Source organism: Haliotis cracherodii, unplaced genomic scaffold (genome assembly GCF_022045235.1).
Source record: "Haliotis cracherodii isolate W230 unplaced genomic scaffold, xgHalCrac1.p SCAF_1, whole genome shotgun sequence".
Lineage (NCBI taxonomy): Eukaryota > Metazoa > Mollusca > Gastropoda > Lepetellida > Haliotidae > Haliotis > Haliotis cracherodii.
This window is the reverse complement of record NW_027266264.1, coordinates 57,523,026-57,532,239: the sequence shown is the minus strand read 5'-3', so window position 1 is coordinate 57,532,239 and position 9,214 is coordinate 57,523,026. Positions and strand designations below refer to the sequence as shown.

General features: G+C 40.8%; 1 protein-coding gene across 1 annotated transcript; it reads left to right on the top strand.

The window, feature by feature from the left end:
* The first annotated feature begins 5,975 nt into the window (after positions 1 to 5,975).
* Positions 5,976 to 9,209, top strand: LOC139465882 (low-density lipoprotein receptor-related protein 5-like protein). The gene is made up of 5 exons (XM_071247858.1): positions 5,976 to 6,147; positions 6,749 to 6,917; positions 7,004 to 7,131; positions 8,688 to 8,844; positions 9,068 to 9,209. Exons 1-5 carry the CDS (start codon positions 6,060 to 6,062, stop codon positions 9,207 to 9,209), a joined length of 684 nt encoding a protein of 227 aa, XP_071103959.1. The 5' UTR covers positions 5,976 to 6,059.
* The last annotated feature ends 5 nt before the right edge of the window (positions 9,210 to 9,214 follow it).

Genomic DNA, 9,214 nt, shown 5'->3' with positions numbered 1-9,214 from the left:
GAACAAATATGGAAAATAGAGTGAGTTGGGTTTAACGCCACTTTTAACAGTATTACAGTTATATCGCGGCGTGTCAGCTTAATGTGGGAGGAAATCACGAAGTGATGCAGGTCTCAGACGTTTACCACTTCGGTGAAACCCACGAGCACGGGTATGGCTGCTGACAAACCTAGAAACATAATCGGGGCGAACCGGGATTCGAACCCACAATCATAGGTTTATGGCGTGCCCTAGGGACGCAACTCTACACAGGGAATCGCGGCGCCTCAGACGACTGGGCCACCCGTGCCCCCACATACATTTTGTATTCTAACCATATACGGGACCTACCAAGGTTTTCGGCATTGTTAGCCGAGAAGTTGAAGGAGCTATGAAGATTTGCGGCCTTATCCGTTGGATGTAATTGGGAAGACACTCACCGTTTTTACAGTATGACATACTACTATTATTATCAAAAGTATACGACCTTTTAATATACCGTAACCACATATGAATATAACGTTTATTTGTAAGAAACCATCATAATTTCTATATGTTAGTGCACTTAGAATTTTAACAAATGAATACAAAAATGACAAGACACAAGACAGATCGAGTTGCGCAGTAAACACAAATACACACCAGCAGACATTCTTAACGTCGCTTTAAACAGTATTTCATTTTTATCACAGCGTGTCAGCTTGATGTGGGAGGGAGCCCGAAGTGAGGCAAATATTAGACCTTTATATAAATACCACTTTGGTATAACCCACGCGAGAACGGGCATTGCGCTGACAATACTAGAAACATAAGGGAGAACGATCACAGATTTCACGTGTGTAGGTGTTTGTTCTAGTGAATATATATGCCGGTTTTATAGTGCAAGGCCACTGAGATGCCAGTCCAACTCCAAGCCGAGCATTAATTGTTTCATCTCCTAAATGCCGAGCGCCAGGCAGGGTAACAACATGCACCATATCGTTAAACAACGTCTTTGATTTAACACTGCCAGTGGATCAAACCACCGACCTTTTGCTCTAATCGACAGGCGCGCTATTCACTAGACACAATGATAATATGATAAGAAAAGAACTTGTTCATGTTTGTGAGTGTAGTGCGTAAGGTCGCTTTGACCGACTGTATCATATGAATTCGGTACGATAGAGGTAGGACGTCAATATCCAAAGTTGCCCGAATGTGCGGCAAAACAACAAGTGTAGTTACTCGACTGTGGGAGAAGTACCGTCAAACGGGTGGGGTTGCAATGAAACATGGGCGTGGCAGGCCAAAACACGACGCCTAGACAAGATTGTCTCATTATCTTAATGGCCCTACGCAAATCTACTCCAGGTATAAATAGCTAATTCAGTACAATAACAGTTAGAAACCGGTTCGATGCAGCTTGCCTGAAGGCAGGTCGTCTTGTGTAGGGTGGGCTAGGCAACACCAGGGTCGCTACACCACGTTTAAAGCATCAAGGTTTTGCCTCAAATTCACAGATGGTAGAAGACGATATTGACGACGTAGCGGCGAGCGGTATGCCATGACATCAATGCTTGAGCGTGATCGGTGTGGGATTCGGTAGTGTCATGGTGTGGAACGGTATCACACAGGACAGGCGAACTGATTTTGTTAATTATTGTTAATGGAAATTTAACTGGCCAACGATATGATGGCGATATTTTACATCCTATCGTTGTTCCATTGGCTAGTATTATCAGCAGACATTTTGAACTGCAAGGTGACAATGCCAGAACACATCGTGCCCAGGTCGTCACTGAGTATCTTCGTCGAGAAGGCAAACGGACATTGCACTGTAGATGTTCTCGGGCGGAGAGTTAACGCTAGAGACCCAGCGCCGCCACCGTGGCCCAACTTGAGGTAACTCATAAGGCGGTTTTGGTGTGGAGGTTTGAAGCTTCCAGATGTTCATGTGACCCTCTTCTTACCTAAAAGGTAGTAGGTGATTGTCGACATTCATTATTACTTGCACACAGTCGGCAGTTGTTCATGAAATATCTGACTGAATTAACATGTGACACCAATTACTCGCTACGAATCTAGCAGGATGTAAAATTTCTCTCAAATAGTTACATTAAAAGTCATTGGTGTTCCACTTCGGTGTTTTCCATAAAACAAATATCAGGCTTATGTGAAACTTCGACGCATGATAAGAATAAGATGATTCTCTGCAATTTTGTACACCCATATATTCATATAAATTCATATAAACTATTTATTTCTGTTCGTTCTTCTTTTCGATGATATTATCTTATTTGGATTTCATATTACAAGAAATCAGAGATAATTGAACACTGTATGCTCTTTACACAGCATATACATGTAAATTGAACACACGTATGTCGTGTTTACCAATTACCTGGTACTAGCTGTAGTTTCAATCTTCTGTTTCTCCCCTTTCACTTATTTTCAACAAAGTCTTACAGTTACATATGTCGTCTGTCGAAAGTATTTATGTATCGAATAAAATAATACAAATACAAACAGTTCCTTATGAAGTAATCAATATGTCTTGCTGTTTTCGATATGGATATTAATCGATAACAAAATGATATGAAGTATAAAACACCTACCCCCAACCTTTAAGAAAAACAGACACAAAGATCACATGTTCAACAAGGGCTTACACGATTTCTTATATAGAAACGACAGAACCTTGCTTTAACCATAGTCCGCGGTTCCACACAGTCAGAAAGAGAACAGGTAATCGTGATCGACCACAGCGTTTGATAACTGTCACATTTCTGATGTTTGTGTCCAGACAATCTACAGTCAGGCACATGTTTGTCCCCTCATGACGGCGTGTACTGATGTATTGGCATCACACAACCAATAGTTCAACAAGATTGTACAACTAGAAAACTGAGTAAGCTGTGTCGCCCTAGTGCATGGCCAGAACTTCAGTAGATGTTCTCGTTTAATAATGGCCCAAAGGACAACTCCCTTCCGATGATTTACCCACCTGAACTAGAAATGGAAGAGATATTTGAAAACCGCCTCATCCGTTTCATAATGCGATCTAGAGGGACAAAAATATATCCACTGTTTGACAACTTCAAGCTTGCAAGAGTCACCTTTTCTTTCATGTCGAACTATATGGCAATATAAAAAGAGGCGACTAACGGGATCTGTGGGTCAAGGTTCGTTGACATCGCCATCGTATCCCAATTGTATGGATCGATGCTTATGATGTCAATCACTGGATTGTCTGGTCCAGACTCAATGATTTAAAGGCGCCGTCATATAGCTGGAATAATGCTGTTTCTCTTACTTTTTTAGTAGTATGCCTCTATATTTATTCTTTATTTGCTCGCGGGGCGGTCGGGTGGCCTTGTGGTTAAAGCGTTCGCTCGTCACGCCGAAGACCCGGGTTCGATTCCCGACATGGGTACAATGTGTGAAGCCCATTTCTGGTGTCCTCCGCCGTGATATTGCTGGAATATTGCCAAAAACGGCGTAAATCCATACTCACTCAATGATTTGCTCGCTGTTCAATCGGTGTGTTAGAAGATATTAGGTCCTCTATCGTGGCTAATGTTTGTCAACTGTCTACATGTACGTTGTACCTATAAACTACTTCCTCGTTGTGCGTGTCTCTCATGGTATCATAAACCTCGGTGTAAATATTTCACGCTTCAATGAAAAGACTATATTTATATTGCTTACCCAACAAGGAAGTAGTTGACGATCGGACTATTGGACCCCACAGTGGCTTCGAAAAAGTTATTGATTCAATAAAACTCAAAATACATGACAACTACTACTCGCCTTTGTGTTCAGTGAAGAGAAGTCAGCAAACGTGAAGCGAATAATTCGAAAGCAGCATAATTTGGAACCTACACCCTTTCATACAAGTAAAACTCTCCCCACTGAATATATAAATGTGTGTAACGCACATGTACCTCGTACTATATCGATCGGCCAATAAAGAAGGGACGGGGCCGATAGTCATGTACATGTAAGAGTCTTCTGTGGGAAGTAAAGCTATGTGGTGTGGGCTCGCCTGAGATGGCGCCTGTTAGCTGAACATTTCAACCACCAGACGCGGGTCATGACTAAACTTCACAGAAGTAAACCATCTAAAAATGAATAAAACGCATTTGAAAGTAAAGACATAAATATAAAATAGGTGGTGTCTGGTTTGCTTTATATCAGGAATAACCGTACAATTGACATTAGTGGGGCTGAGTGTTTATTCCTTATCATACGATATGATTTTGCGTCGAGTGATAATTATCGAGATAAAAACAGTGTATTTACTCATGGAATTGAACAACGTTTGGCCATGGTTCAAAACTATCTGATACTTCAGACACCTTACCGTGACACGTGGGTTAACCGCTGTCAGCTGAATAGATCATACCACAGGGGCAGTCTATATATATTCGTCATTTAAAAAAATTATGAGTGAAATTGAGAGAAAAGTTAGTGTAAATAAAAGACCGACAATATGAAGCAGTGTCTTTAATCGTGGTTGATCTCCTGGGGTAAGTCCGGGGTAAATGTGATCCAGACAAAGGCTTCAAAAATATTTTTTGTAGTTTTTCTAATTCATACATGCTGGCGCTTTGTTTAAATGTTTCGGATTCATGTACATAAACACGTGCACACTCTTGTTTCCCTAACGTTTACGTTTGGACTACACAAAGGTTACAATGTACAAAGTTCTTTATATATTAAGATATATTTCAGATATATTTGTATAGGTGGTGGTTTGGGTGGTGTGATGAGGCGAGGTGAGGTGAAATGGGGTTTAACGTCGCGTTCAAGATTATTGCACTTATATAGTGACGTGCATGCACGTGTGTGTGTGGCTGATTGTACTAGTCCAGACTGATGCCGATTAATAGTGCTAGCACACTGAGATACCATGCCGCAGTTTAACATGAATACCCCACTCTGACACAGTATACTTACTCCGAGCCGACCAGTCCTTGTTTTAGCCCCTTAATGCTAAGCGCCAGACAGGGTAACAACAAGTACCACCTATAACGTCTTTTGGTATGACGTGGCCGGGGATCGAACCCCGGACCTTCCGCTCTCCGAGCGGACGCTCTACCACTAGACCACGGAGGCGGTGGTGGTGTGGTGAGGAAATGGGTAATGTATTACATCTGTCAGTGGTGATATTTCCTTCTTGTGAACAGCTATAATTCATAATAACCTATATCAATACAATTCCTGATTCACTCAGGAGAGTTTGCTTCATGTTCATCAGGTTCTTGCAATTTTAAAATAGTTGAGTTCATTTTAACCGACTTGCCAGTGTTTGTTTGGTATTGCATGAATATTTAAAGGATTTGTTTTCAAGATAACCCTTTTCTTTTGGTCTATGATATCAGTATTTCCACCAAAGACTTTGCTTCATAAACGGTAAACGTGATCTTCAACTTAATACATTGTGTACCAACATTTCTTGATACTGCTTACTCCCTGTGCTTTGTTGGTCCAAATTGTCTGCCTCCAAGAAATGAAACCATATCATCTCCAGGTTGTAATTACGATTTACACTTGTAGATTGGATTACTAATATGTGACTTAATAAGTTAAAGAAAACAATTCCTATTCCTATTTCCTTGTAATTTCCTAACGTTGTTTGGGTACCACTTCTGTTCCATGTGAACCTCAGTTGGCCAAAAGCTTGAACGGTTTCAGTTTTGCTACTTCTGGTGTGTGCCATCGAGTGGGGACTGCGTCTTCAGAAAGTGATCAGTAGATGATAAAAAGACGTCAGCCTCCTTTTACACCAAACTTGCTTTTCAATTTAATCTCGATCTCAATCCGTTTGCCTCGCCTAAAGTATACTTTGTGTACATGCTTTGAATTCTAAAGTTGAAATGATGTTATATTAATTTTTGACATCATGGCAACGAGACACCTCGAATGCAAATTATAAGAATGTTCTGTTTCTCTTGACAGTTGATTCTGGACTGACAATACTTGTTGGTAGCTGGAATCCAGGTCAAATAGTTCAGATCAAGTTATCTGCATCAACTGCCACACGTGTAGCTGTAAGCAACCGCCCTGTCGCCATTGACTACGATCCTGTGGAGAACACAATGTACTGGACGGATGTCCTACTCAAGCAGATCAATGCGACTGATCTCACCATAGGCACTACCCAGCTCATCCTGTCTTTGAATGACAGTAAGTTCTGTCCATTAATATTTGTCAGTCACCCGGAGGAGACTTATTCATGTAAGCTACACCGCTATTTTACCTACCACGCCTATTGGTATCGGTTTCGGCGGATAATTCGAAAGGGTTAATCCCTGGCGTTAACGTTTTATATTTACTTGAAAGGAGTCAATGCTTTTGCTGTTGATCTGGTCCCCTAGTTTCTACATAAGCCCAGTAGCGTTTATTAATTATGGCGAGACATTAAAACTGACCCCAGAACATACCCCCTCCCCTCCTCACTGCCACTGTGTTACAAGGCGAACATGTTTGTAAAACATGTTTCTATGCTCAGAAGCAGCAGAATGTGAGCGCTTATTCAGACCGGACGTAATTTAATTTCCGTTTTTAGTTTCAACAACATTTGTAAATGCGCCACCGTGTGACTGGATTTACTGGTTCATGGATAACTGTGATTGTCTGGTTTGTTTACGGCAGCCGTAGCATGGCAGGTGTGTTGCTGTGCTTATTAAGTAATTTGTTGGGGAAGATTTCAGAATCTCTTGTTAGCATAGAACAATGCCCCTGATAATTATATGATATTATATATACGTGTATATATTTATAACAGGCGCAATTCCTGACGGTATTTCTGTCGATTCATCTTCGAGAAAAATATTTTACACGGACACTGGAAATGACGTAATTGCTGTCATGGACATGAATGGAAGCAACCATGACATCATCGTTACACAGGAACTCGACGAACCCAGGGACATCGTTCTTCATGAGGCAAACAGGTTGGTTACATTATCCTTTCCTTGCAAGGCTTCTAGAAAAGTGGACACAGTTTAGTTAATACTAACGATTAAATACATATTTTCAGGACGATGTACTGGACAGACTGGGGAACAGCTCCATACATAGCCACAGCAGATTATGACGGAAGAAACATCAGAAAGATAGTCACCACCGGTCTGGGGTGGCCAAATGGGCTTACACTTGACAGGAACAGTTAGTGTTAATGTACTATATAAATTAACATAATACGTGTTTCTATATCTTCAAGTAGTATATGTATCAGGTATGCTGCTAATTTTGTAGACCGCCTCCTCGAGAGTGGAATGGAGTGGGTTCGATTCTCGGCCCTGTCGTCCCAGAAGACGTTAAAATATATATAATTCTGTTACCCTGCCTGGCGCTCAGCATTAAGGGGAAAACAGGGACTGGTCGGCTCGGAGTCTGAGTATGGTATTCATGCTAAAACTGCGGCATGGTATCTCAGTGGCTAGCACAATAAAATCAGCATGAAATTTCACACGAAGTGAAGGTCAGTTCTTATTAAAAAAATGTTATATACATAGATCTATTTTGTTATTCTGATATATGTACAAAATTGCAGATGCACGAGATATCGAGATCCTATGGTAGTATTTATTCACAATATGTCCGATAAAACCATCCTCTTTCGTTTAGTCACACTAAGATTTGAACGTTATCATCCTTGGTAAGCTGTTTTGTTAAATACTCCCTCACAAATCTCACAGTTCCAAATCTAAGACATTGACAACTTTGACGATACCCACGAGAATGGGCACGGTGCTGACAAACAACATACCGGGGCATTTTAAGTTGAAATTGAGGGCGTGTCGAATAGGTGTTGAAATCAATCCATAGAGTTCACTCCAGAGTTCATGGTTTGTCGTTTGCGTTCATTCGTTTTGTTCACTATAGGATGGCATTCTACCGCGGATATGAAGTCACAAACATACCATGACTACAGTTTGAAAGTATTCACGTAAACATGAACAACGATTCTGCCTTTATCCACGTGAAGGATTTACTGAAGAGTGTCCTTAAGTGATTAGATTATTTCTCCAATTCAGTCATGTGAAAATCGTGTTTAAATGCTGCTTTCACAGTAAGGTGATCATGACGGGTCTCTTATCTAATAGAATAGCCGGATGTCGAGTCAAGATCACATGAAAAACTATGTCATTTTGTACTCCTATTGTTCTTGCTTTTTTCGTTTACAACTGAAAAAGGGGCGGTTGGGTAGCCTAGTGGTTAACGCGTTCGCACGTCACGCTTAAGACCCGGGTTCGGTTCCCGACATGGGTACAATGTGTAAAGCCCATTTCTGGTGTCCCTCGCCGTGATATTGCTGGAATATTGATAAACACGGCGTATTCCATAATCACTCACCCACTATAACTGAAAAAACCTTACACAGAAGCATAAGATTCAGTAACATTTCTTCCTTATGCAAGTGATGTGATGTGACACAGTACGTTTTATATAGGTACAGATTACACAAAACTGGAAATACCATAGAAGTATAAAAACATGGTGTTTACGGAATGTACCCGTATGGATTTTGCGAAATGTTGTTGGGTTTTATGCCCAGCACTTCAAAAAGAAAAGTACGTATCTGCGTCATTTAATGTCTGAATGTTTCTGTCTCAAAACATTGGAATGATATTGTTTCATGTAAGCACGCAATTGATATGTTGCTGATTATTTTCATTCAACCTTTGTGTAAAGTCTCCACGTTTCTCTTTCAACGTTAGATGGAATTCTGTACTGGTGTGACGCCAAGACACACAAGGTGGAGTCCGTCACTGTGGAGGGAACACAGAGAAGGGAGCTACTGAATGAACCTGGGGCTCACTACTTCGGCATCTCTTTCCATGATGGGACACTCTACTTCACCGACTGGAGGAGATTGTAGGGAAAGATCGGTTGTATCTAGATATTTCCGTCAAATTTGAAAAGGTTAACTGTCGTCAGTTAAACGTTAAGGTTATGAGAAACTGTGAGACTTTCTTGGAAGATCAGTTGTTGTTTTTTAAACAATAAATATGTGCATCGATATCTATTAGAAATATTGTAAAAGGTACTAAAAAAGAGTTAGATCAACTGTATCATTTATCTTGGTGATTTCGCACAGAGCAATACTCCACATACCCGCTACAGGAGGTACTCTTGGCGTCATAGCAACGACTAACTTGACACAGCTTGCTGGAATCCATGTCTTTTCTAACAGAAATGCTTCAGGTAATATTGACTTTCTTCAACTGAATGTTTGTTGATGCGA